Raw genomic sequence first — 27,812 nt, 5'->3', positions numbered from 1 at the left:
ATGGATAAACATACTTTGGAATGAGGCATTTTTCCAACTCTGTCTTCCTTGTGTCAATGTTATATTTCTACCAGGAACAGGGAGCTTCTTACAGCTTTTTTTTGTCAATTAGATAAGAACTGGCTTTTGCTAAGTGCCCTCATCCCCACCTCACCAGGGACATTTCTGAAGGCCTTACTGCTTGAAAACCAACAAAGAGCGAATGACTCCATACCATGAACCAGTCCCAACTCATCAGAGACATGAACTGTCAGTCTCATTCAGGTTGGCTGAGTCACAACATCATTGCTTTCGTCTTTGTGATGCATGTCAGGAATAAAAGGAAAAGCACTACAGTTACATTATTCCTGCTCACAGGATATTGGAAAAAGTATTAGATGACTTCAAAGTGGCAAAGCACAATACTGGGCTCCCTGAAGTTTTCTGTAATGAAGTTCCTACTTCAACAGCCCAGGATATGTTCTGAGGGAGCCATCATCTGCCCACCAGGCCTCACCTGCCAGCTTCTTTCCTCAGTGCCCAGAACCCCTGTGACCTTATGCACAGCTTTCAAACATAATACCATTTTCTTAGGCTCCTTTCACAGCTGCCTGGCTTAGAAGTCGCCAAGAAAGATGCCTTCCTTAAGCAGCCAGAACAATGTAACAAATATTTACATTACCCTCTGCAGCTTTCCAGCATGAACTATTCTTCCAGAGTGTGAGGAACAGTCAGTCTCCTGCCTACAACATACATCTCAAGTGAATTTGTGACGACAGACCTGTCCTCATCACTTGAACTAAACAAGACATTCCCTCTCCTCTCTTCCTCTTTGTCTGCTAAGATTTTACCATGAATACAGATCCCAGAATGTACATCTGAAGTTCCCATTTCATCTGCACGACACTCACTTTAGAACTGACTGCACTGTGACGGTGCTCAACTTCAGTGCCAGAGTGAGGGTTGTTCTCTAGGAGACACACAGGACACCCAGCTGGATTCCTTCATGGCAATGAGGACAGGTACTGAATATACAGTAATTTTACTGTATTTTTTTATTTAAATTATCAATTCAGCTCAGGATTTTTTAGGAGCAGGATGAAGTTTCAGGCTGAAAGTACCATCATTAGAGTGAGTGACATAGGAAGGGCTTGAATCCTGACATCCCACCCATCAAGTTTCCAGTACCAGTATTTTCTTCACTTGGACTTCCCCTTCTTTACACATTTTAATGAGCAATTAGCAAAGCAGTAACATGAATATTACCCAAGTCACTATGTTTACTACTAGACTACTACATCTACCTCTTGAATACTTGCTCTCTTTGGAGCAACAACAAGTACAAAGAAGACCACCCCAGAAAAAGAGACCAGTTTGAAAACCAGGGAAAACCCACACAAACACCATACAACTGTGACATTAAACCAAGCAGCCACATTCTGCTACAGCACTATTACCACACAACCATGGTCTTCATTATTTGTGAATAAAAAGTCACAGGGCAGGGAAAACACTAACCTGTGCTAGGATTAAATACTTGCAGCTTTCTGTGAAACCTGAAGCTGAGTTCTTTCTAGGAATGTTTTGAATATCTCAGACTAGCACCTTGTTTTGGCATATAGAGTTCTGATACACAGCAGTTGCCTGCTGTATAATCCTTCAGCATCAGACAAAACAGGTACCAAAAATCAGGGAGCAAAGGGAAGGAGGCTTGAGATACAGAAAAAGAAAGAAAGGGAAAAAAAAAAAAAAAAAAAAAAAAAAAAAAAAGTAATGCAAAGGGAGTGAGGCTATCAGGGTTAGAATTTACAGAAAAAACAAGTAATGGGTGATTTGGCAGTGTAGAAGTCTTCAGAGAATAAGGCTACCTTTTTTCACAAGAATGGCTCAGGCCAATTGATATTCTACTCTACAAACCATAGATTTTTTCCATTCCCATTTGTCAAGCAGGATACTCTTTATGCTGTTTTATTCCCGACCCACCAGCCAGCACTAAGATGAACTGATTATAACTATCTTTTTTTTTGGTACTTTGTTGTATGAGTTAGCAATACTGTTTAAAAATGCCATTTCTCACCAGTTGGTGGCCATGTAAGACAGTAAGCATTTCTCTGATAGAGGAGTGCTTCCACCATGCTCTCATGTAGAAGACTACCATTACCACATAGTATGCAATGGGGCATTTCTAATTCTACCTCGTACCAATCAGCTCTACTTTGTAATGTCAGCAGTAACACAGTACAGCAATAATGTGAGATGGTAATTGAGGCTGCTGCTTTTTCTTAGGTGTCTGGATTTCTACCAGACTGTCTATCTTAATTCTCTCTGCCCATGAAAACCTCTTAGGGAGAATGAGCATGAATTTGTAAAAGAAATTTTAAAAAAATCAGAAATTTGCAGAACAATAGGAGATGCCTACAGAAATTGCAGTAACACATGAGTTCATTGGATTTGAGTTGGCTTTTGAAACCCCAGCCAAGTATCTATACATTATCCACTGCACAAATGTAGTAAGAGACAAGGGAAGGGCTCTTTCTCAGTGTAGATTGCACATGTAGGGGAAGAGGGAAGTACTATTACACCCATTTCACTTGTAGGAAACTCAAACACAGTCACATCAAGGGTAGCACTAAGTTCCTTGGGCACCCAGAGCAGAGACACATCAATGCTTTATGTGTTGGAGTAAAGTTCAAAACCTTGTCTCAGGGGCTTGGGAGATGTGGCTGTCATGACTGTTGAAGTATTGTATTCAAATAATAAAACACCCAGAATCAGTGCAGGGAACAAAAAACAGAGTCGAAGCCTTCCTTCTTATCTGATCACCATGCTATAGCATCATGTCTCACTCCCTTCTATTCTGTCTTACTGGATCCTTTTCTATAGAATGGCTCATTTTTAATGTTATAGGCAGGAAGTATTTATTCCCAACCTCCTCTTGCTTCAAGAAACCTCTTACTTTTCATCCTAGGGATGCTTAAATGGGTGTTAGGTGTTGAGGTGATAAGAGAAGGGTGGTTCTGCACACATGCAAAACTGCAACTGTTCTAACTGCAAGAGCTAAAACACTAAATGAAACAAATAAAACAGCAGAGACATAAGAAGAGGATAGGTCAGGCCACTTGAGAAACAGAGACATGAAGCCACATAATTTACATCTCAAAACACCAGCAATTACAAGGCCATGTTCGCTTTATGGCAGATGGGAGCTGGAACATCCTCATGTTTGGAGGCCCTGGTTCTTAACCCAGACTCAGAGAGAGCTGTGCCAACTTTTCCTGAACTACTCAATCCCTCTACACTTGAAAGAATATTGAATTTCATTGTGCTGTTCCATTCACAGCATCTCCAAATCCAGAAGAGGAGAAGCATGCACCTTGCCCATGTCCTTTATGATTTCTGTAATGCATTCCCTAAAAAGTCTCTTTTCCCTCTCCCCTTTGCATTTCCATTGCAGCTGGTTATTTGCCATAACAGAGAAAAGTAGCACAAGCAGCACACTAAAGAAGCCCAGAGCTGGTGACAAAGTACTGCAGAAGTTAACACAGCCCTGAGATGCCAGTCAGCTCTGTCATCTCCAGACAAGAGCAACAAGTAAGCAAATAACTGAGATATTTCCCATTTCACTTTTGAATTTGCCCTGGGCACTACTGACTTGTCACAGACTTGCATACATTGTGCTCTCCCTTATCATCACCAGGGCTCATCTTTCTGAGCTAGTCTGCTCGGTGTGCTTTCTCTAGCCATAACACCACTAAGGCAATTAACATTTCCTTTTAAGTTTTTTGAGTCAAGGTAAAAGCACTCAACCTGCAGAGTGCTGCTTTCATCAGAAAGGACTGTTGTGCTTTTAAAGGGGCACAGGAGGATCGTTAAACAGCCAAATATACCCAGGCACAGTGACAGCTTTGTAAGGGAAGGCAGCACATAAAGAAGACTAGATTGAGCATCCTGGCAATGGACATCCTAAAAACAGAAGAAGGAGGGCAACAGCAAGCCATGGATTTTCTACCCAGGAGCTGAGGAGGAAATTGTAACCTCCAGGCAACACAAAATAACCTTCTATTTCTTAGCTGCTAAATTTGTTGCAAGTCCTAAAGCTTTTTGCCTGTAACAAAACAAAGCGAAGGAATAAAAAAGGTAAAGACAGCCTGTCCTACCTCCCCCCAGACAACATGCTCCAGATATATTTGGCACACCCAATCCAGAAGGGGTGCATGCCAGCATGTCCACCCTAAGACAGGAGACATATCATGGTCCTAGAACAAGAACATGCCTACTAGTTGCTGAAAAGCATGCAGAAAACATGATGCCACACACCAAACAAATCCAGTCACGTTGACAGCTAGAGATGTAATACATGAGGGTTTTGGGGAGCAACATACAAAAGCTCAGCCACACAAAAGAAGAGAGCAAGAAAATAGCCAACCCTACCCTCCATGTGCAATGCTGACAGGCAAGCAGCATGTCTCAGTGCCAGCCCAGAAGGACCACAATTGAAAACGAGAAACATTCTATCTCTGCAGAAGGTGCTAAGGCAGGTGGGATCATACAAGGAAGAGATGAAGAGCTTGGCACAAGCCCTGGAGGGTGGCTGGGAGAGGGGGTGGCTTTGAGTGATGTGAAAACCTGCCTCCCCAAAATTGGACTGAGATCCACCAACTCATTCCACATAGCTCCCCAAACAGACACATTTCCTTTTCTTAGAAGCACAGATGTCTATATATATTTGAATCACTGCTCTAGTCAGGGGTTGTACTAGCTGTAAATTTTTAAACTAGGGGGAGGGGGAAGGCACCAAAGATTCCAATATGTAATTTTCTCTTTTTTGGCTTATTAGATTATACCCTTGTTTAAGAACTAACTGTTCTTTTACTTGGTGTCCTTTTGGCAACCATCTCTACCTAGCAATATGTGGGTGTGTGCACTCCCCCAAGTTCCCTTGTACTTGCACTGCAAGTTCAAATGAAATATAGCTCAGAAATTGTACTCCTGCAGTCCAGGAGCAGGAGTTTTTGGAGCAATTAATCACTAAAATGAAAAAAAGGCAATGACTGGCACTGTAGAGGAAGAAAAAAAAAAGTGAACTCAGAGCACTACTGAAACGTGCTCAAAATACACAAACCAGAGAAGCAGCACGTCTGCCTCGGCACTATAATGACAGCAGCGGAACATCACAGCAGCTTCGAGTTGTGCTGCTCACAATCAAAATTCTTCTTTAGGGCAATGCAGCCAGCAGAGAGGATTTGGCCAGTTCCTTCTTCCCTCAGGTAATTCTGCTCTCTTGTCACACAAGTAATAACAACAACATTTAGTACTCCCCGAGTGTGGCTTAACCTAGAGAACAGCTCCAGGAAAAGGCTTACATGGCCCTGCCCCCAGACAAAAAACAGAAGCATCAGTGTAACCTGACATACATTTGTGAAACCAGCTTCCCTCCTCAGAGGTCCCTTTCAAGACACCCAAAGCTAGAACATGTTGGCAAATCCAGTTGAAGTCATTAAGAAGAATATGGATTTGGAAAATTGGGACTGCATATTATTGATCAATGACCTGTCTTCAATGCCACAGGTCTAGCATTTCTACTTGGACATTATCTAAGCCTGCTAAGCTATGACTCCTTCTACAGCCAAATGCCTTCACGAATCAGAACAGTGGGAATAGTTTTACAGCCTTCCCATCAGAGTTTTAACCTCGATGTTTGCTGAAAAGTATTGGTAACCACTATAAACAGCTGTGTTAATGAGGCTAATGTTAGGATGCTGAACCTAGTGCAGAGAACACACAGAACCCGTAGGTTCAAGCAGTACTGTGCTGGGATGCTTCAACCCTGCCTGCATTGCAGCTTTGTGACCTATGTGAACCTCTATGTTCTATTAGACCCTATTACAGACAGCTGTGCTGTGCAGGTAGCCTTGGAACCTATGGTAGTGCTTGTTGCTGGAGGCTTTAAAAATAAAATATGTAACTGGGGACTCTTTCAGAAATGGCAGTGCATCCTGCATCCAATTCCCCATAACCATGCAAGGCAAAAAGAACGTCCTCAGCCAAATTCAATTACCACTGGCATCTCAGGAAAGGTCAATCAAATCCTAACTGTTCTAAACAGCACTCCCATAAGCCTCAATGTTCTATACCTGCAGGCTACCCCATTCAGGTGAGATATCCTCATCTATCTTAAAAAAGTATCAAAGGAAACCAAGGTCAACACTTCTTTTCTGAGTAGTACAATATGTCAAGAACTTTGCCTTTCTCTCTATATATTGACTTCTCTATTTCCCCACATCTCCAAGGTTTTCATGACCACACAGCCCAGATCCATCCTTCCTACCTCCCATTTCTCATCACCCACTTCCCCATCTGCAATGCCATTTGTGCCAGCTGTGACTAGTATTTTTTGGCTTCTTCAAAAACTGTCTCCAGGCATTGTCCTCAGATCATCTTGGACACCAAACATGTCCCTGAATGAATCCACATAGCCAGTATCTTTCTTGGGATAAACTCTTCAGCTAGTGAGTGACAGTGCTAACTGAGAGCACTTACCAGGATATAACTGTGATTATTTTCATTATTTTTTCCCCTTCCATCCTATTACTTGTTGCACCTATTTGTGTCTTTTTCAAAGCAACAGAAATTTCTCCAAGGCAGTGACTTATTCCTGTGCTTTACAGGTATTTTTCAAGTTCCTGTGAATATCAACAGGAGTTGGTACCTCATGAATCACCATACAGAGAAAAGAGTTTTAACTTGCACGTACAAGCAGACCATCAGCTACTGCAACTTTCATTAATATTTTACATGGTGACTTACACCATCACAAGTAACAGGAGAGCAAAATCTTCCAAGAGAAGTTTATGTGGCAGACAGCTGAAGAGGTGGATTACCAGAGAACTCAAAGTTATCAGGCACCTGTACCCCTTCTTTTCGAACTGTCCTGAAAGGTGTATTTTTCACATGTTCTCCAATGACTTCACACCTCAAACAACCTGTTTTCAAAACCATACTTGGCATGTACAAGCTTACTTGGCTTGGAAACTTGCCTCCTAAGTGCAAAAGCTACTTTTGAAAATGGAGCTTTAGTTCTGTGGTCTTCTACACACTTTTCTGAAATTACCCTGAAATTTCATGCTGGTACAGAGCCCAGTGCAAAAAGGGCTTGAATCCAAGGACAGGACCAATCATAATAACTGGCTCCAAGTTTCAGAGTGACAGATCAGAAGAAATCAACATCAAATCCAATTGCAGATATAGCTGTGCTATTGTCACTGCCAAGTGGTGAGGCACACAATTCAGCATATAGCAATTCACCTTCTTCCCAGGTGAGCCTTACAGTCTGCTGAGTACCACACCAGGATCTCAAAAGCTTCAGAATATAGCAGAAAGGCACAAAGGATAGAGTTGCATGTATGTAGGCACCTCCATTGGATTCCCCATATCAATGGCCCCTCATTTTTTCGGAAGAACCCTCAATGATGCCAGATATGGTGTCTCTGCTGCACCTCTCCCATCCCATGCAAAACTCTATAGTCCATTGCATCACTGCCTTCTTACCTTTTCCTAAAACCACTGTCTCCTTGTTACTTTGAATAACCAAACTAAAGACAGTGCTGCCTGACACTGCAACAGCCTGGGGAGGTTGAAGAAGACTCACAGCTCAAGCTCAGAAGAAATGAGATGAATGAGAAAAAGGTGGGAATACATATGCAAAGGGGCTTCTGCCTGCTCAGCCCTGACACAATCCTACCTATGGTTAAGACCACCAGCCAAACTCCAACAGCTGGCCTTTGACTTCATTTCCTGTTGCACTAGGACCAAAGGAGAACCAGGAGCCATGACTGCACCACCTTGACCTGAGTGCTGCTACCTCTCCATCAGGCCTCTGCCTGATGGAGCCTGATGACTGTTCACCTCCGGTCACTTCAAATCCATGCTCAGTCCATCGTACTATTATTACCTCCTCTTCTCCAAACTCAGGGAATGTTCTCAATAAAGTTTCCCAAATCAGTGCCCTGCAGTATTAGATAATTAGTATCTTCTAACAACACAGTTTTCATACCCACACCTCCAATCATCTCTGAAAAGGAACTCTGCTGATTTCCAAATGCATGTGATAGGACAAGAGGGAATGGATTGAAGCTTGAGGAGGGTAGATTTACAATGGATATTAGGAAGAAATTCTTTCCAGTAAGGGTGGTGAGACACTGGAATAGGTTGCCCAAGGAGGTCATGGATGCCCCCTCCCTGGAGCTGTTTAAGGCCAGGCTAGATGAGACCTTGAGTAATCTGGTCTAGTCAAGGGTGTTCCTACCCTTCAAAGTCCCTTACAACCTAAACCATTCCATGAATCTGTGTACTGCTTTCCATTTGGATACGTAGAGCAGGTTGATATTGGCCCATGTGCACCACCATTTTACCCCTTGCTCAGAATCATACTTGGAATTAGTAAGTGGATCCAGCCATCAATCCATTCTCACCGGCCCCTGTCTCCTTTCTCTTCTTTCTTTCAATCCTCTGCTCTACTCCAATAAAGGGAGAAAGTGGAAATTTTCCACTGCCCCAGTGTGTGACCCTGAGAGCTTGCTAGTCCTTTCCTAGGATGCTCTGCAGTAAATAAAGCAAAGGTTGGTCCTATCTTAGATCAGCCCATGGGTGAAATTAAAGTGTGTGACATTAGTGAACACCCTACTAGAACTACAGAAAAGACTGCAGACCCACAGATGAGTCATGAAATCTGTCTGTTCCAGTGCTCTAATTACATTGTTCATCCAAGAAAAGCCTCTTTTGGAGCCATTAGGTCAGAATCTGTTCTCCCCTAGCTGTAAATCCCTCATAACTCAGGGAAGTCAATCAATTCATATTGGTGTAAGCAAAATCAAGCACAGTGCACTTGCACAGGCTTTGATCTTTCTTTCTCTGAACACAAGCTCAGAGAATACCATTACAGAGACAAACCCAGGACCCAGGTCTCATACATGCTGCAGGCACTCTGAGCAGCAAGATCTACAACATCAGGCACAGCAACTGGGATGTGAAGGAGAAGCCAGAGACAAAAGTGTTCTGCCTCCCATGCAAGACAAAAGGCTGGGGACCACCCAGAGAGCCTATGGACACTTGTAATAGGACCGGAGTCTGTCACATTAAAAGCTTACATACAAAAGAAAATAAATTTACATCTATCTATCTAGATTTCAGATAATTCTACCTTTCCGAATAGAAAAGCAAACACAATGTAGCACAGGTCTTGCAGCTCTCTGCCAGAGTCATTGATCATGGACAGCTTTTCTGATGACTAGAAGTCTGAAGACCACCAAAAAAGCCAGCAATGGTCCATTTTGTCCTAATGGACATTATCTGGCTTCTTCCTTTCACTCAAAGTTTCTACAACTCTGCTGTGCAGGAAAATTTGCCAACTTCTCTTTGGCAAAGAGTTCTGCACTGTGAATGGACGTCACCACACAAAAGACACAGGATGTTCCCCCAGTGTTATGTATATTACACTAGCAACCACATAATGGCCTTGGGTCACAGAAACATTTTGTCCTTTCAAACCTAACACAGATTCCACTGAGACAGGCCTTCTGGTTGGAAAGATCACCAACCGCTTTGTCTACAGTCCTTTGCCTCCTGGATCAACAGGGACTTCAAGTTCCCAAAGAAGAGAAGAGGGAATTCCTTCAGCAGCCAAGAGCAGCTTGGCTTGAACAAATTCAAGAGAAGCACAGTATCACAGTATAACTTAGGTTGGAAAGGACCTCGAGGATCATCAAGTCCAACCTATCAACTCAGACCCCATGACTAGACCATGGCACCAAGTGCCACGTCCAATCTCCTCTTGAACGCCTCCAGGGACGATGACTCAACCACCTCCCTGGGCAACCCGAAGAGAAGCCTGCAGAGTAATTCTGATATTACTGATTGTGTTGCAAGATGTGAAAAGTAAAGGAAGAAGGCCATGAGGCATAAACTAGAAAGCATAAGGACATTCCTCCATCTAGGATTTCCTCCAAGCAGAAGAACAGTTGAGGAGTATAGAGCTTTTAGGATGCAGAAAGCTGAAAGGCTGTCCTTTCCCGGACATTCTGAACTTAACAATTGCTCTTGCAAAGTCATTTTTTAAGTCAGCAAACATGACTCAAAAAAATTGCTTTTGAGGAGTTGTTTCTAGCAAGGTTACAAAACCCACAAATATATAATCATTTTGCAACTTCTTTGGTTCAGTTAATGTTTTTTGGGGCAATGGAAGGGGAAAACAACTTCTGCTATTTAATAGGAATCTCTGTCAGATCTTCTGTCCAAGGCTGCATTTGAGATACCACCTCCAAGTTCTGAAATAAGATCCTCTGGATTATGCATTTGCCACAGCGCTGAAATGTGCACAGTATGATGGAGAGAACAACAAAGATATCTGTAACGGCTAATGTGGAATTGTATTGATTTTGTTGGTTATATGATGTTTATTTACTTTTTCTAAGCCCTGTTTGAGAACATTTTCTGTTCCTTTCAGGCTACTGCCACATTTTCCATTTGCTACAGGAGCTAATATTGATGCTACACTGTATGTGTGTGAATTTGTGGTGTGAGTAGGAGGGGGTGCTTCCTTCAAATACAGGCTCTCCAGACCAGATTCTGCACACGTTCCTCTCAGTTTAAAGCTAACAAATACACCCAAACAACCAAGATCCACAGGTTTTACACAGAGCAACTGTGATCAGAATGTGTCCCAGTCTGTCAGGATCCACCATTTTTGTGTTGGGAAAGATGTAGGTGGTGTCTCCCACTCCCTGTTATGGAACGGGGTGGGAACACAATACCACAGGGGAATAAAAAAGCAGCTTTACGGTGAACTGATATATGAACAGGAATTAACAGGGTGGTGGGAAGGGAATGAATCAGCCAGTCCCAAGGAAGACAAAGAAATTTTTCAGACACTACCCTGGATCTCACCCACTCAGACACAGCACCTTTTCTGGGCCCCTGTAATACATCATCTCTTCTTCTCATAAAAACCTCATCTTACAGTATCAAGAAAATCTGTAAGAAAGACCCTGCCAGGAGCAGAACACCTGATCACACACTCAACCACTGATGTATAGTCAGTCCATGGGAGCCAAGTCACCCAAGGCATCCAAAATTATTTCTGTGTAAATGAAGCAAACCTGGACCAACTCTGAAGTTTAGAAATTACAGAACCCCACAAAAGTTTTGGCACTTGCACTTCCAGAATTAGGGTAAAAATTAATCCAAGCTATGGAACATGAAGAAATAAATGATCATGCTCTCTAAGGTTATCTCAAGAACAGCATGTATTTGTCTCACTGTTATGGTAAAAGACCCAGACTTGAAACCCAGGGAGGGGGAAGCAGGTTTTGAAATGCAAACTTGGAGGTGTTAGAAAGGCTTGATGGTTTCTTCTGGGGGAAAAAAATGTGTATTTGGTCTTAAAATCTGTGTAGTAAATTATCTGTTCTTCCCTTGGTGCAGGCAAGTAATTCCTTTCACTTTAATGGACAATTTTATGGCTGCTAATAACATTTGTAGCTAAGATAATGACAAGGATAATCAAATCCCATGCTTGAGGGCATAAACTGATTGCTGCAGGGGTTAGCAACAAAAACACCATTGCCATATATTGCACAGGTGTATTATGGGATACATTTCCATCTTCCAAAGTAGAAAGCCATTGGTGTCTGCCAAGATAACAGATCGGGTAATTGTCTGTGTTATGGAAATTGCTGGTCTGTATGCATGGGATTTAGGGAATGAGGAGAAACCTCTTTGTGTCAGCATGACAGAACTTGTAACCCAATATCCAAAAGGAGTGGAGGCTGCAAGATGCATATGGATTCCTGTTCTAGCAGAACATCTACTTTGGAGGCAAGTTCAGCCTTGACCATAATGAAGTCCACTGTCAGATAGCAAGTGCTGCTGTACATTTAGCACAGTACTCAGAAATATCCATAGACTGTCTAATCCCAGAAGCTGAAGGCTGGGAGAAACCTCAGTAAATTATCTGACCTGTTTCAGGATGCTTAGATCCTCAGTCTGACACTTAGGGGTTACTCAACTCATCAATCAACTGCCCTATAGCAGCTATCAGCCACCCACTCCTGGGAACACATGGCTTGGAGGGACTCCAGCTGGTCTGAGGTAGGTCTGAGGAAGGCTGAAGTATACCAAGCCCATGTGTGATGGGCAACTGTTTAACAACTCATTCAGATAAATATCTTACTACTGCCACTTTGGAGGTTTCATACAGATCCTATCACAGCTGTTTTCACAGCTGACAATGAATCTACATCTGCCCTGCTGAAGAGTAAACCTTGGGTATATATGTAGAAAAAACTTATCACTGTCCTCTTTATAGCAATCTTTCACGTATTTGAAGATTGTTATTATTCCTCACTTCACATATTTCTTGTCCAAACTAAACAATCTCTGTCTGCTTCATGATGAATACAGAACAAGTTTTTCTCTTGACAATTTGATTTTTCTCTTTCTCAAAAGACTGTGCACCTAAAATTGCACACAGTTTTCAAACTTACCAATACCAACAAAACAGCTACTTTCTGTGACTTACATCCAACACTTGCCTGTTTTGAACATCTCACACCACAGGCTCATATTTAGACTGCAATCCATTTTATCAGCATGGTGTTACAGTACTCGCATCTACTCAGTTCATATCTATGTGTGAATTTGATGTTTCCTTCTGCCATGTAATACTTTCCACTTATCTTTATTGAATTTCATCACATTGATTTCAGACCAATTATCAAATTTATCAAAATCACTGCATTCTGTTCCTGCCATCTAAGGTGCTAGCCACCTCTCTCGCAATTAACATATGTACTCTCTGTTCTATCAGCTAAGCTATTAATGGGGAAATTGAATAGTACCCACCAGAAGACAGATTCCTGTATGACTGTACATGTTATGTGCATCCAATTTGACAAAAAGTAATGATCAACATTTTGCCTTTTTTTAATCCTATTGTGAAATTACCTGGTGGTAGATTTAGCTGGGAGCATCTGGGTTTATGTTGTCTGCCCCATTTACAACCACCTGCACAGTGTACGTGCTTTTCACACCTGTGGTAAGTCCAGCCACAGTCTAACCTCTAGTTCACAGTGTGTGCATGTCCAGACCTTGCACCCACCTGTGGCAAGTCAATCCAGTCTGTGTTTTTCTACTGTAATTATGAGAACTCAGTGCCATTATAACTGCCACACATACAATAAATGTCACGATCTACTGCCCCCCCACTATCAGCTAGCTATTGAAGAAAAAACAAAAAATAAAACAAAATAAAGGTAAAACCCCAGAGAAGTCCAACATAAGTTACTCAAGAAAAAATTGTGTTTGTTCCAGCCTGTCCCTTGTTATCCCCTAGGTACTTTCACGCCAATTGGTGAACAGCTTGGTCAAATATCTTTCTGAGTATCAAATTTAGGTTGACTGAGCATTAACTCCCCATGTTCTCTCCTGTCCCTTTTTTAAAGATACGCAGCATGTTTGTTTTTCCCTGCAACAGCCACTGGTAGAACTGTTCAAACAGCAGTCATAAAAAACTGGTGCCGCTGTTGACAGTGAACAGTTGCTGCTTAGAGAAGAGGTTTGATTCTTATCCAGATATTCAGCTGAAGACAAAATTGTAGGATGCACTGATGATCCCTCAGGGAAGTAAGAACCTTCAGCAAAAAAAGACAAGATAAACTTACACAGATCCCAAGCAAGATCCAAGACAAACTTCAAACAGCTTGTGTGTGTACAGAACCATTAAAAATAAGGCAAGAGAAGGCTAGGCCATACCTTGCCGCAAGGCAGGATGGCATGCATAGGTCATTCTGACAGATGCTTGTCTATCCTGTTCTTCAAGATCTAGTAAAGAAGAGCCCATACCCTCCCCAGGCAATGTATTTCAGTGTTGCATTAGTATCACTGCTAAAAGATTTTTTTTCTCTGTGGCCACTCTAATGCTTGCTTGCTGCTGTTTAACAGATTTTCTTATTCACCATACCACACTCAAGTTCTTCAGGAACAGACCTGGTTTTGATCAGATCTGAAAAGCTCCCCAGGCTGGATTCTTTTCAAAGAGATCATGGAAATATTTTTTAACTGCTCATCACTCAATCTGCAGTCAGCTTTCAACTGATAATCCAAATCAGGTACATATATGCTCAAGAGCCAGCAACTTCTTTTGTGATACCTATCTCTACGTACTCAAAGCCAAGTATCTCATGCATCCACATCTTCAGTACCACCCGCCTTTACTGTAGCCCTTCTTGAGAAGGAAAATCCTTTGTAGATCTTTAAACATCATACAACAACAGCAATGAAGTAAGACTGAGATTTTATGAAAAAATATCTTTGTTGCCAGTCCAACAAGTCAACCTGCATGCAACCCATACAGATTTCACTATGACAAATGGTACAAATGTTTTAAAAGAAAAAAATAATTGTGGAGGGATATTTGTGAAGAAAACAGAACCAAAGTAATTCTGAATCATACCTGGTGCTTCTCAAGCATTACAATAAGTTTCTTAGATGTTCAGTACATAAATGAACTGGCTTTTAACACTGCTGATTTGCCTCTGTTGGCCTGTGCCAGTAGGTATCAGCTTATGCTGTTTCCTCTGACTAGCAAAGTGCACTCATTAAGGTAAACATATTGCTAATAAAGTCCTAATTGTTTTGAAAAGTGCCCTTTAAATAATAGGCCTTTTACTGCTAGGCAGAATGTGTTTTAAGAGCAAATCATAAGCTTTAGTCTTTGCTGCCAAAAGACTGGATGATCATTTGTTTGTCAGATAAAAATACCAGAAGATAATGTAAAAGCTGATAGGGCATCAATACAGACTGAACAGCTATCTCATCTCCTTCCTCTTCTCAGGATGTTCATTCTCACCCCAAACAGCAAAGGAGGGGAGAAACTTTGAAGGAGAGAGTTTGAGAAGATTCTTAATCTATCAGTTGAAAGGTCAACTGAAGAATCCCGGTCAAATCACTAGGATTTCCAGGTGCTTTTAATGACATAGATCCAGTGTTGCTGTTTTAACTATCAGTTGCCTAGAAATCACTTTGTCTCATTTCTAACACATTTAAGTAATAATAAAAACAAAGACTGCAAATGTTAACTCATATTTAGTGTCCAAGAACAAACAAATAGTAAATCAGGGAGTTTTATTAAGGATGTGGCAGATTGATGGTAGGTAGATCCCCTTCAAATGACCCTCACTCCCCAAATGCTGGTCCTCAGACTTCCACAACCCAAAACATGCTTTTTACCTTTTTTGCCAGTCTAGGGCAACCTAGCTTTCTAGAGTATGAATGATCCTGAATAATGCTGAAGGGACATCCTACTTATTCTAGTCATCAACAGAAAATAAGACTTTACCTGGTAAGCAAATCTTCTAAAACTCTTGATCTACCTCTGGAGCCCCAAAAAACTCCAAAAGGTCAGAAGGTGGACTGAGGTGCACTGAGATTTTAAGTCACCCCTGCTAGTATAACGTGTTTCTCTGATGCAAGACTGTAAGAGTTCAATCATCTTTATTTCACAAGGTTTTAAAACACTTCAGATGCAGTATCTTGCATGACACAGCCTACATGCAGAGCCTACAGTCAGGTCTCCTCATCCTTCCTCCTGCTGGAGTTCATTTCATTGCAGGATCCTAGTTTCCAGAACAAAGTCAACCTAAGTACCAAAAAGCAGATTTTTAAGAGTGATTGCTTCCAATAACACTATTTTCACTAAGTTTCACCATACAGTCCAAACTATTAACAGCTAACAGTAACTATACATTAGTTCAAGTAACGGAGGCCTAGACCTTTGAAACAAGGCTATTTAACACCTTCTTCAAACATGTCTGGTTCTGAAAAGTTCCAGATGGGTGTGAAATACAGACAAGTGACAGCTCAGAACTCTAGATGGTCACAGGTTTGTTACGACAGTTAATTTCTGATACAGTTCCCATAGCAATGGTCTGTGATGATTTAAACATGGGAGGAGGACATCCTTTCTAGAGGACTTAAAAAAAAGAAAAGCATGAAAGAAATAAAATATTCCTTTTGCACCCAAAACACCTCTGTAATGAGTTAATGGTAGCACACATCAGAAATTGCTGACAGTGCCAACTACCTTGGGAGTAGATCTCTTCTATTTCTACCTTCCCTTCAGTATGTCAAGAATATCCCTAAATTAGGAGTCTACGAACATTTCCTCACAGCTAATCTCCTGCACTATACAATTAGAGAGGGCTGCTGCAGTTTCATTCATCAATTTGTGCCCTAAAGCTCTGTGAAATTTCCCTTTCTCAGAAGGCTCACACAGCGAGCAAAGGGAGATATCCTCTTCTGTGATGGGAGAGAAAGGAGACGGTCGGCTTCCCATCAGACACCTTTCAACCCCACTACCTGCATGCTTTTCTCTTAAGTTAATAATAATAATAATAATAATAATAATAATAATAATAATAATAATAATAATAATAATAATAATAATAATAATAAAAACTAGGTTGGAAGAGACCTTCAAGATCATCGTGTCCAACCCATCAACCAATCCAACCTACCCAAACAGCTAACCCATGGCACCAAGCACCCCATCAAGTCTCCTCCTGAACACTTCTGATGATGGTGACTCCACCGCCTCCCCGGGCAGCCCATTCCAATGGGCAATCACTCTCTCTGTATAGAACTTCTTCCTAACATCCAACCTAAACCTCCCCTGGCACAGCCTGAGACTGTGTCCTCTTGTTCTGGTACTGGGTGCCTGGGAGAAGAGACCAACATCGGCCTGTCTACAACTTCCCTTCAGGTAGTTCTTTCTTGCTGGTGCAGGGAATTGCCATATAGTCTATTTCCTGCTAATAAGTAACAAATACATGAGTGCTTAATAGAAATATGTCTTTCACTGACATGCCCTAATCATCTCCATAATGAAAGCAGTCAAAAAGGACAATGAACCCTTTAACCAACTGATGACTCCATAAGCCTCTTGTGGCAACTGGATAGATTTTTTTTAAAAAAGGTCCCTTAACTCCTTAAAAAAGAAAAACAATAATAAGACATTTAGAAGATTTTTCCCTTGAAACAACAAAAGGACGTGTTCATTACACTTGAGGAAAAAAGGCATCTCAGTGGATCAGAAGAGGTTGAACCAGAAGAGGCTAGATCAGAAGAGACTGTTAACTGTCTGGCAGCAATGAAAGAAGACAAAATTTTAAAAAACAGCACCACCAAACCAAATAAATGGAATACAAAGAAGCAGCATTCCTCCCTGGGATTTCTCTTGCTCCAAGTTTGAGGAATTCAGTAAGCATGTAGTTGAGCTTTTCATTTTCAATAAAAAAAAAAAAAATCAGTCTAAATGCCAGAGTCAACATATCTTTCATTCCACAAACTCTGTTTGCTTCATTATTTAAAAAAAAATAAATAAATCTGAAAACTGCTATTACAGATATTTTCCAGGAGTTGGTCTGCTATAGAATATAGCTCTTTGCATTGCAGAATTCATGTCAAGTAATGGTCTGATCCAAAACTACCCTTACTAAAAATATTCTGTCCATTATTTATGACAGACTTTGGATCAAATCTTAATTTCTGGGGTATTTTTTAGCCTACCATTCACTAATCCATAGACCCTCTCACTTTAATCAAAGGAAGTGATATAGGTAAACTACTGACAATATCTTTGATTAGTTGAGGCTAATGAAGTCATAGACATCTGGTAGTGTATAGGTAACCTGGGGGAAGAATTTTATCCATACATTTTAACTTGAAGTCAGTAGATTCTATGGACCATAATCCAGAGAAACTAATGTATACAAAATCATTTGCATCACAGCATTCTATGTATGTGAAATTTTGGAAGTAGTCCATGGACTTCACTCGAAAATACCCATAAGCCAAAAAGAGATGAATAGACCTGCTACAAACAGCAAACATCTGCTGCAAGTCCACCATAACCTCTTCATTCAACTCAGAAGCAGCAATGACTCTTACTGATCAGTTTGCATCACCAGCAAGTGTCCTTCCTAGCACCTGCTACAAGAAAAGGGTTATTTCATGCACCCTTTATCTGGATGCAGTCAAGGATCTTCAGTAAAATCCATAGAAACCTAAAGGGTCTTTGACAGAAGATGCAGCAATAACAGAGGTAATTACCCAAAACCGCATATGCTCCTTCATGTGACAAAGCTCCAGTTTCCACTATTATTTGATGTCAGAAAAGCTAAGCTACAGAGTTTGCTAATACCACATGAATTCATTGTGGATCTTTGCCTTTGGTTCATCTTCATTGTTTAATCTGGCTCTGAACTAATGTCATGCAGTCTGAAAGGCAGAAGCAAGCTGGTTGGCAGTTTCAAATAGTTTCCAACCTGAATCTTCAGAAAGTCATTTTACTCTCTTGTCTCTAAATTGAAGATAATTTTTACACAGAGGTGTTGTGAAGATGAATCACCTAATGTCAGTACAGCATTCTGAATATAAAGTGCTGTGTAACTCCAGCTCAAAGCCATGAGTATGGCCTTCAGCATCTGTGAAAGAATATGCTCCAGCACTGAATGAAGTAAGCACCTCAGCTCAAGACTGCCTTCAAGGGGAGACCCCAGTATTTTGGTCCTTGCTTTATGCCAGACCAGCAACATCTGTCCCAAATCCCAAAGTGTCCAAAAGGCAAGCTCTCCAGCTTTAGATCCTGTTCCCAGAGAAAGCAAAGGGACTTTAATTCTTTTGAGTTGAAGTAGGCATAAGCTTACTCTTAGTCTAGAAGAACTCCTCTCCCTCCCAGTTCTGCCCTGTAAATTTCTGCTTGCCATCCTTGCATCAGCAGGATCGTTTTCTTCTTCACCTAACTTCATTCCCAACATCTCTAATTTGTAGCCTCATCAGTGAGTAAATATAGGTATTTCTATGCAGACACTTGCAAAGGTACACAAACGGATTTACTGTGTAGGAAAACAATGATCAAAGACCATATAGCAGAGAAAATGGAATTTCAAAGATCCTTGGTTTTCTTTCTTAAGGAAAACAAGTTACTCCAGGAACTATTAGAATTCAAGACAGGAAAGAAGGAAGATTTGGAAGATCATAGAACATAGAACTGATAAAGACTTCATGAGGTGAAGTGCCTCCACAAAGGTAAAAGCAACTGTAACTCATACATTTCTGACATTTTTGTCTAAACTCCTTTTAAAATACTCCAATAATGGAGATTGCACAGCCTCCTTAGGTGACCTCTTCCAGCATGCAACCATGCCTAACCTAATTCTCACTTGGTTCCGTTAAAAGAATTATGAATAGTTAGGAGGGAATGAAAGAGCACCAAATCCTAAGACACTACAAGATACCAATTTCTCAAGCCTGGTTACACTAAATAGAGCTGCTGACACCATAACTCAGAAGAGTGCCTAGAGGTTTCCCAAGGCTTCTCCAAAAATCTTTTCAGACTCTTATTGGATATTGCATTTGCACTGCCAGCAAGATGTACAGTAGGCAGTTGCAGTTCAGCATCAGTCTGAGCTGTATTTTTGCCCTGCTTATCAGTAATTTTTAAAAAGCCTTTGCTAATGTGCCTCTGGCAAGAATGTGAGGTTATCACTGCAAAACCAGTTTTCAAGAACATAAAGGCTGTTTCTACAAACACATAGTAAAGTACCCACAAAATCCTCTCAGTGTTAGCAGGACACTATTCTGGATATTTCATGGTTTGGTTTTTTTTTTTTAATCTCCACAAGACAAATAATACAGTATGAAAAGAGCCCACAGAATATTTTAGCTATGCAGGGGAACAAAATCCTGGAGCCAGTTCATCTTCATGTGGCTTGTTGAAGCTGACATCCTCCTTACCTGGGAGATAGGATCAACAGATATTCAAGTCCTGATCATCCAGTATTCTCCAGCAAAGCTTCAGATAGTGTGAATGAATAGATTAATTACTTCAGTACATCTACAAACATTCATCACCAGAAAATCTTGCTTTCTACTTTCATCTGGGTTTGATAACAATAGTGTAGCTTTAATGTACTCTTGTGCTTCTTTGGTTTTTCATATGAGATACGACCTTCATGGTCCTGGCAAGTCATGAATGCAAAACTTAACTGACCAAAGTACTGGTGTCTTTATTCTCTACCTTTCCCTTTTCATTTCATGTTTTCTTCCTTTCTTTTCTTTCTTTCCATTGAAAATTGTTCATCCGCCATGAATCTCTACTCAAAGCTTTTCAATAGGCCAACTTTAAATGCTACTATCCACCAAATCCCAAGAGTAGACTCAAAACATCAGAGCAATACTGACAAAATAATTCACACATTAATACACTTACGTTGTCTTCTAAGCCAAATTAGAGACAGTACAACACTACTAGTGTTTTTATACCCATTTTACAGAAGAGTAAAGTGATGCAGAAAAAGGATATGGAGACTTAACTACTACCCTGGAGTGGATTTAAACGTGTGTTTGCTTAGTTCATTAATGCAGATTCAAACTCCCTGTCAGGCCACCATCTGCCAGAAGTATGCAATCTCCTCATCTGGATGTAGACAGTTCCCAAGTGTTTAGCTACTCAGTAGCTAAACAGCTGCCTAAAGAATCACAGGATAGGTGGATGTTCCATTCACCATTACAGGTATTGCTCCACATTCTTAAAAAACATTCCGTCTACGTGCATCAGGATAGTTCAGTTACTGATTGCAGTAGGTTTGTAACTGAAAACCAAGGCCTAAAAGCTGGGAAAAGTGACTAGTAAATCACAGTACACACTGTCTTAATTTTGCTCCCCTTGCAGTCACTTCTCAGGGAAAATAAATAAATAAATAAATAAAAATCCTCAATCTGTTTGTTGTTTCAGTTCATTTTAGGGTGACATAAACAGCTTTCAGTTCTTTACATTCTGCACAAGCCTCCAGAAATATTCAGTGTTTACTAGAGCTTGGTGGTGTTAAATCAAGTATAACTATCACCCTGTAAGGCCTAAATGATGGAGCGATATCTGCACCAATTACACATTTTGACAGCGTTGACACCTACTTACATAGAAGCAGTTTGCTCGCTCTTCTAAACCTGTAGAAAAGGGCATTGAAAATTAGCAGGAATGCTAAGAATTAGCTTTTATTTTGAAAAGTTCTTTCGTTCATGATATCCAGCCTCTTGGTGAACTCTGTGGCATATTCTGCAGTGTATCCAGACAAGTACCTGTATCAGAACTTGATTATATCACTCTCTGTTATCATTGTGGCTGTATAACTGGAAATGTGTAAGCAATTATACTAGTTAGCTCTGAAGTGAGAATAATCCTGAAATAAACTAAGCAACTGGTGAGGACCAAGAACAGCTTATTACTTCTTTGTGAAAGCTTAAAAACTTTCATAGAATTCAAACATGACCAAAACTTTATGAAAGCTTGGTATTCTTTTGCTGGTGGATTTTAAGAGCAGACTCACTGAATGCCGTAGTACTTGTAGTTGATTTCTTGTTCTTGGGTTTAAAAAAAAATGCACATGGGGAGCAGAAATAATGTTGTGTCCCGTGTGATAAAAACTTATTTCCATTTAAGTGCTCACTATTCACTTCTTTGTTCAGCACTCTGCTTGACAAGTGAGCAACAACCCCCTAGCACCTTCTAAATAAAAGCCGAATGTCATAAATTGAACACCCCTCCTATGAAGAAAGACTAAGAGACCTGGGACTGTTTAGTCTTGAGAAGGCTGAGTGGGGATCTTATCTACAACTGTAAATATTTGAAGGGTGGGTGTCCAGATGAAGGTGATAGTCTCTTTTCAGTGGTGTACAGTGATAGGACAAGGGAAAATGAGTACAAGCTAGAACACAGGAGGTGCCACCTTAACACAAGGAGACAATTATTTATGGTGAGGGTGATGGTGCACTGGAACAGGGTGCCCAGAGAGGCTGTAGAGTCTTCTTCTCTGAAGACATTCAAAACCCACCTGGATGTGTTCCTGTACAGCCTGCCCTAGGTTTGGCAGGAGGCTTGGCTAGATTATCTCTAGAGGTCCCTTCCAACTCCTAACATACTGTGATTCTGTTATTCTGTAATCAGGAGAAAAGGGAGAGTTGACCAAAGCTCAGCACTGTCACCTTGCACAGGAGGATTCTAGTTCCTCATCCTCCCAACCCAACAAGTCTTTAATGCTGTGTTTTCCCGGAAAGCCACAAGGTTGGACTTGATGACTCTAGAGGTCTTCCCCAACCCTAACGGCTTTGTGATTGCTACCCGGGCAAGGAGGCCACGGCCGCCGGCGGCGCCGGCTGGAGCTGTCCCTTCAGCACCAAGGCCCGGCCCGGCCCGGCCCCGCCTGCCGCGCGCTTCCCGGCCCCGAGGACCCGGCTCGAACACGGGGCTCCCGCCCGCCGGCGTGTTCAGGGCCAGCGACGCACGGCTGCGATTGAATTAAAGCCCCGGGAGCTTACAGCAAGCCCGTGGAGAGGTGATGGCCTCAAACATGTTGCTAGCACAGCAGTATCGAGAAGAACAATTAAGTTCGACAAGAATTGGTCTGCTCTCACACGCATATTGCTGGACTTGGTGGTCCAACAATAACTATCGCAGTTCTCTGGAGAGAAGTTTTGTGGAGACAGATGCACCTCTAGACTAGACAATTCACCCTCTTTTTAAAACTATCCTGTGCTGGTTAGTCTGATGCACTTTTGCAGAGGCATCTACTGCCTTAAAGCATGTTCACTACTGTGTACCCCACTCCATATGCTTCTTGAAGTGTGTCTGGTTTCAGGGGCTGAAGGAAATGTTTGTGAGAGCGTATACACTATCAGATGTGTAGGAAACACAAAGAAGAAATCTTCTCTTCTTTTCCTGAGAACTTAAAAAGCAATTTCTTTCCCTCTATGAACCAAATTATTTTAGCATCAATAAGAAATTAAAGCAAAGCCTTCCACACTCACTTCTAGAGACTACCAGTAGATCAGATAACAGCTCAGAGCTACTTTAGTAGTTAAGATACACAAAATAGAAGTGTGCTAGGCAAGATACAGATAGTAACTATTACTAAACTTTTGAAGATGGATCACATATCCTCCCAGAGCAGAGTTCCCCAAAAGAACAATCAATACAGAATTACTGTCTTTCTGCACCATTCTTTATGATCATTCTTCCTCCCAGTGGTTTCCCGTTGCTATACACACTTTAAACAATTCTGACATGCCAAAGAACCTGTCTACAGCAATGAACACTCTCCTCTGTACACTGAGGTGCTGCAAGCTTCCAAACAAATCCCAGCTCTTTGCAGGAGAAAATACTAAAGCTTCCCAAGCAAGCTGCGCTTGTTCCCAGGTAAAATACAATAAAAACAGCAAAATACTCTAAAACCAGCCCTTTCTACCTGTCACCAACTGAGGTTAAGAACACAGAAAGTATTGCAACCACTTCTCAGGCAGGAGGATGGGGCACTGTGAGAGCACCAGCGTATGCATGGAAGCCTGCTGTAATCCAAAGGGGCACAGCAGTCCAATATTCACTGAGCACAAATAAGGGACAAGAGACAGATTGAGAAAGAATCAGTGACCAAAGGAGGAAGGAGAGTTCTGAAACAGTAATGAACAATAGAAAATCCAAGTCAACAGCCGAAGTTACATGCTACTTTATATTCTTTGGCCTAGTAATATATGTATTTCATATAAATATATCTAATAACAGAAGAGAAAAGGACCCCTTAAAATTTTTATCTTTGCAAGGACAAAACGGTTTTCTACTCTGACTGTCTTTCAAAGGAAATGTTTTAGTACCTCATGTAAAGTACAAACACAAACTGAAACTGCTGAAAACTGTCATCATCTTTAGGTTCCAGTGTGCAAATTTGTTGCAACAAGTCCCAAATGGTAAAAAGATCAAGTTCTTTTGTGCTAAGTGAACCAGTCTTTCATGTCCTGCTCACTATCAAACAGCTTCTGAGCTGGAGAGGAATTTTCAGATCTCCCCATATGTTAGGGGGGAACATCTAGAAGACTATTATCAGTTGCCTCAGTAAATCCACCTTAATGAACACAAAACCAGGAAGAACAAACATGCTCATCAAGCCAAAGCCAGAGTTGTAGCACAGTTCTGTGTCCACTCTGCAGCCTCCACTTATCATGGTATTTATTTTCACAGAGAGAAGGAAACTTTACACTCAGCACTCTGCTTTAGCTGAGGGAAGCAGAGAAGTACAAAATGACAGCCTGTGGCTGTGTCCACTGACTGTCCCTCAACCATCCTGGGCAATGGCATGTCTGCGAAGCTGGGCAGCATGGACATGACAGCAGGCATCGTTCTGCCAGTCGGGCCATGTGCCCACAAAGAGGAGACAGACTGTGACCTGCTGGCACATCAGACACTCCAGCTGCAATAAAACTTCAGGAACACACAAGGAATGCCAAAGAGAAGCCCAGCAGTGGGACCACAGCTGTGGGGACCCATACCACAGCCCATGCCGACACTAAAAGTTTGCAAAAGCAGGGCTATGCTTGGCTACATCAAGGGCTCTCCCAGCTGATGCAGTTCCCGTGCCTTCATTTTTTTCACCCTGATGCAACCACCTTTTGCCTAAGTTTTCCCCGGGTCTCTCAAGCAAAGGCGCAAGGAGGAGTGTAGCAACAGGGCCTCCTCCTTCCTGAGGGAAACCCCAGAAGAATGTCCCTCTGTCTCTTTCCTCCTCCTAGCCACCCAAGCCACGGCTGGATGGTAGCGACCTGGTCAGCACCAATCTCCCCACCTGATCAGCCCCACTCCTCTCTAGTCTTACACAGGGTATACAAGCTCCATCGCCAGGGGAAGAGGTGCAGGGCACCGACAAGTCCAACAAGTGCCCATGAAGAGCAATGAATTGCATAACACGGGAGAGAAGCTAAAAAACTCATCCAGCACTTAACCCCTCGCATGCCATCGGTCCCCTGCCCCTCTCCCTTTTTCTCAACCAGGGGGAGTTCATGCCCCCGAGGGCCTCCTCAAGGCGAGACACTCACCGATAGTCGTAATGACTGTGATGGCAAAGTAGAAGGAACCGGCAAATTTCCACTGGACGCCAGCCCGGTGAGGCTCGGACTGCATGATCACCAACTCCAGCTGCCGGTAGTCCTCACTGGTGATGTTGTACTTTCCCTTGAGCCGGATCTCCTCGGCTTTGAGTTTCTCCTCCTCTCGCATCTCGTTGTCGGACTCTAGGGCATCAAAGACGGCAGCCCCGACCAGCAGGTAGGTGAACGTGCAAATGATGAGGGACAGGGTCCGCACGTTCTGCCTCTTCATGGCCGCCAGCAAGGGGCGAGTGAGGGGACCATGTCCCCCCCTGGCCGCCCGGGGATCCGACAGGCCGCAGCAGACGCAGCAGAGGGGCAGCTGCCGGGAGGGCTGGCGGCTCCCGCCGCCGCCACCGCTGCTCCGGGGCAGCTTGTGCTGCGGCGGCGGCCGCTCTCCGCCCGCCTGCTCGGGCTCCTGGGAGGAGGAGAGACACAAGAGGCTGCTGGAGCGCCGAGACCAGGTGCCTTGGAGCCGGGAAACTCTGCGCAGGACCTGCCCAAACCAAGCCGTCCCAGTGCGCAGGGCCATCCAGGGCACCCCCTCTCCTCCCCAGCACCGAGGCCAGGGGCCGGGGGTACCCGCCGGGGGAAGGGGGCACTGGGCGGCGCCCCGCCGAGGGGCCGGCGGCCCCGGGCCGGAGTCCTGAGGCGGGCGGGTCCCTGCGAGAAGTTGGTACGGCGGCACGGGGAAGGGTCCCCCGCAGCCCAGTCGGGGCGCGGCGGGGAGGCGGAGAACACCGCCGTCCCAAGTTTCTTCAGGCGGCGCGGCGGGGCCGGGGCGGGCCGGGTGGCGACAGCGCGTCCATCCGCGGGGAGGGCGCGCAGGGGGCGAGGGGCGGCGGGCGCCCGGGCTCCGGCCGTCGGAGGCGGCCCGCGGGAGCCCAACCCACCGCGGCCCCGGCTGCCTGAAGGAAAGCCGGCAGGGCAGGACGGGACGGGCTGGGTGCTTTATTCCTTCTGCCGCGGCGCGATGCGGGCGGCGAGGAGTCGGGCTGCTGCAGGTGGCTGCGGTGCGGGCAGCGGAGCGGCGTCCGGTGCGGCGAGGGCGGCGGCAGTAGCGGCGGTGTCAGGCGGCGGGCGGGGAGTTGGGGGCAGCATCCCCGGGCGCGGCGGGCCGCGCCGCCGCTCCGGCGGGAGGCGGGGGCGCCGGGCCGGCGGCGTGGCCCTGGCGGCGGGGAGCCAGCGCCCCGCAGGAGCCGCGCTGAGCGGGAGGAGCCGCCCCGGCCAGCGGGCGGGGGAGGCGGGAGGGCAGTGACGAGGCGCCCGCCCGGCGAGCTGGCGGCAGCCACGGAGCACCTGCCTGGGGCAGCGGCAGGGTGGAACGGCGGCGGGCGCTGCCTCCGTCCTCAGGCTACCGGGATGAGCGGAAAAAAGCCGGCAGATTCCGCGGGAGAGAGCGGCCGGGGAGCGCGGGCAGGGGTCTCGGCCCCGGCCGGACACAAAGCCAGAGATAAGGAGAAAATTAAAAAACAAACAAACAAAAAAAAAAGATAAATAGGGAGGAAAAAACCAAAAACCCAAGCGCTACTTTCACGGCTGTTCCCCCGGCGCTCGGGGCTGGGGCTGCTTTATTTAGGATGATTTTAGAACAAAGCCTTTAAGAAAAAGAGCAACCGTCCTCCTCCTCCTTCTCTCCAGCTCTTGACATCATCTTGTGGAAAATCGAGCCCGCGCCCCTCAGCCATCGCCTGCGCGTGTGTGAGGCTGTGTCTGTTAGTGTGCCTGCTCCGGCGTTGGCACGGGAGGCGGGAGCTCGCCCCGGCCCGCCGCAGGGAGCGGGTTAACCCCGTCGGCGCCGCCCTGGCCAAGGAAAAGCCGTGGAGATCTCCCGGCGCAGTTCTTTCCCGCCTCCCCCGGGCTTGGCCACGCCTCGGCCGCCGAGCGGGGCCGGGTGGTGGCGGCTGCGACTGCGGGGCGGAGCGGGCTCGTGGCGTTCCCTCAGGGACAGCCTGGAGCGGAGCGGGCGCAGTTCGCCGGCCGTGCTCGCCGGATAGTCGAGCAGCGGGTAGGGGTCTGGACGGGTAGCTGTGGCTCTATCCTCTGCTCACGCCTCATGCCGACCTGTCTTATACTGGAGGCGGGACCGACCGGAGCCAGTGGGAAACCCAGGTAGCGCTGCGCCCGCCCGGGGGACGGCAGCCACGCGCTGAGGTCTCTTAACACTGCACAGCTCCACGCACAAACACAGGTCCGTGCACCACAGCACAGCACACACAGCCCCAGACACCCACAGCTGCACGCACCGCAGCCTTCCACACACAACAGCACAACACAGCACACCACCCCCACAGAGCCCCACACACCACAGCCCAAGAGACAGCTCCACAGGCTACAGAGCTCCACACACTACAGCACAGCACAATACAGCTTCACACACCACAATTCCACTCACACAGCCTCAGGCACATAGGTCCATACACCACAGTCGCCCCTCCTCCTCCAGCTTTGACCCCAGCCAAACCACTACAGACACCAAAGCCCACTGTGCAGCCGCACACACAGTGCCCAAACATACTGCAGCCCTCCACAGACAAACCCTATCCATCGTACACCTCACAGCTCCTTCCCCAGCCATAGCATAACGTCCCGAAGCATAGCCAAACACCAGCCAGGTTTCCAGTGCTCAGAGCCTGCTCCACTTCAGCCCAGCCCCATGACTCTTGAGCGACTGTGACTGTTCTGGGCCCCCTGTGAAACCGGAACTTCAGGTCAGGATCACTCTGGCCCAGCATACCTGGATCCCATTTCACCATCATCATTTCACCATCATGTTTTTGCCATCAGGCTCCAGCACAGAAGCCTGAGTT

At 44.3% G+C, this 27,812-nt stretch overlaps 1 protein-coding gene across 1 annotated transcript in view; it reads right to left on the bottom strand.

Moving 5' to 3' along the window:
- The window catches only part of KCNK9 (potassium two pore domain channel subfamily K member 9), a 92,712-nt gene extending 67,178 nt beyond the window's left edge, over positions 1–25,534 (bottom strand). Inside the window, exon 1 of the mRNA XM_068155434.1 lies at positions 24,952–25,534. Coding sequence (XP_068011535.1) covers positions 24,952–25,534 — 583 coding nt within the window. The remainder of the gene's footprint in view (positions 1–24,951) is intronic.
- Between the last annotated feature and the right edge of the window lie 2,278 nt (positions 25,535–27,812).

This window comes from Melanerpes formicivorus, unplaced genomic scaffold (assembly GCF_026170545.1).
Source record: "Melanerpes formicivorus ecotype bairdi unplaced genomic scaffold, bMelFor1.0.p_v2 SCAF_32, whole genome shotgun sequence".
NCBI classification, from domain to species: Eukaryota; Metazoa; Chordata; class Aves; order Piciformes; family Picidae; genus Melanerpes; species Melanerpes formicivorus.
This window is presented reverse-complemented; position numbering and strand designations above follow the sequence as displayed.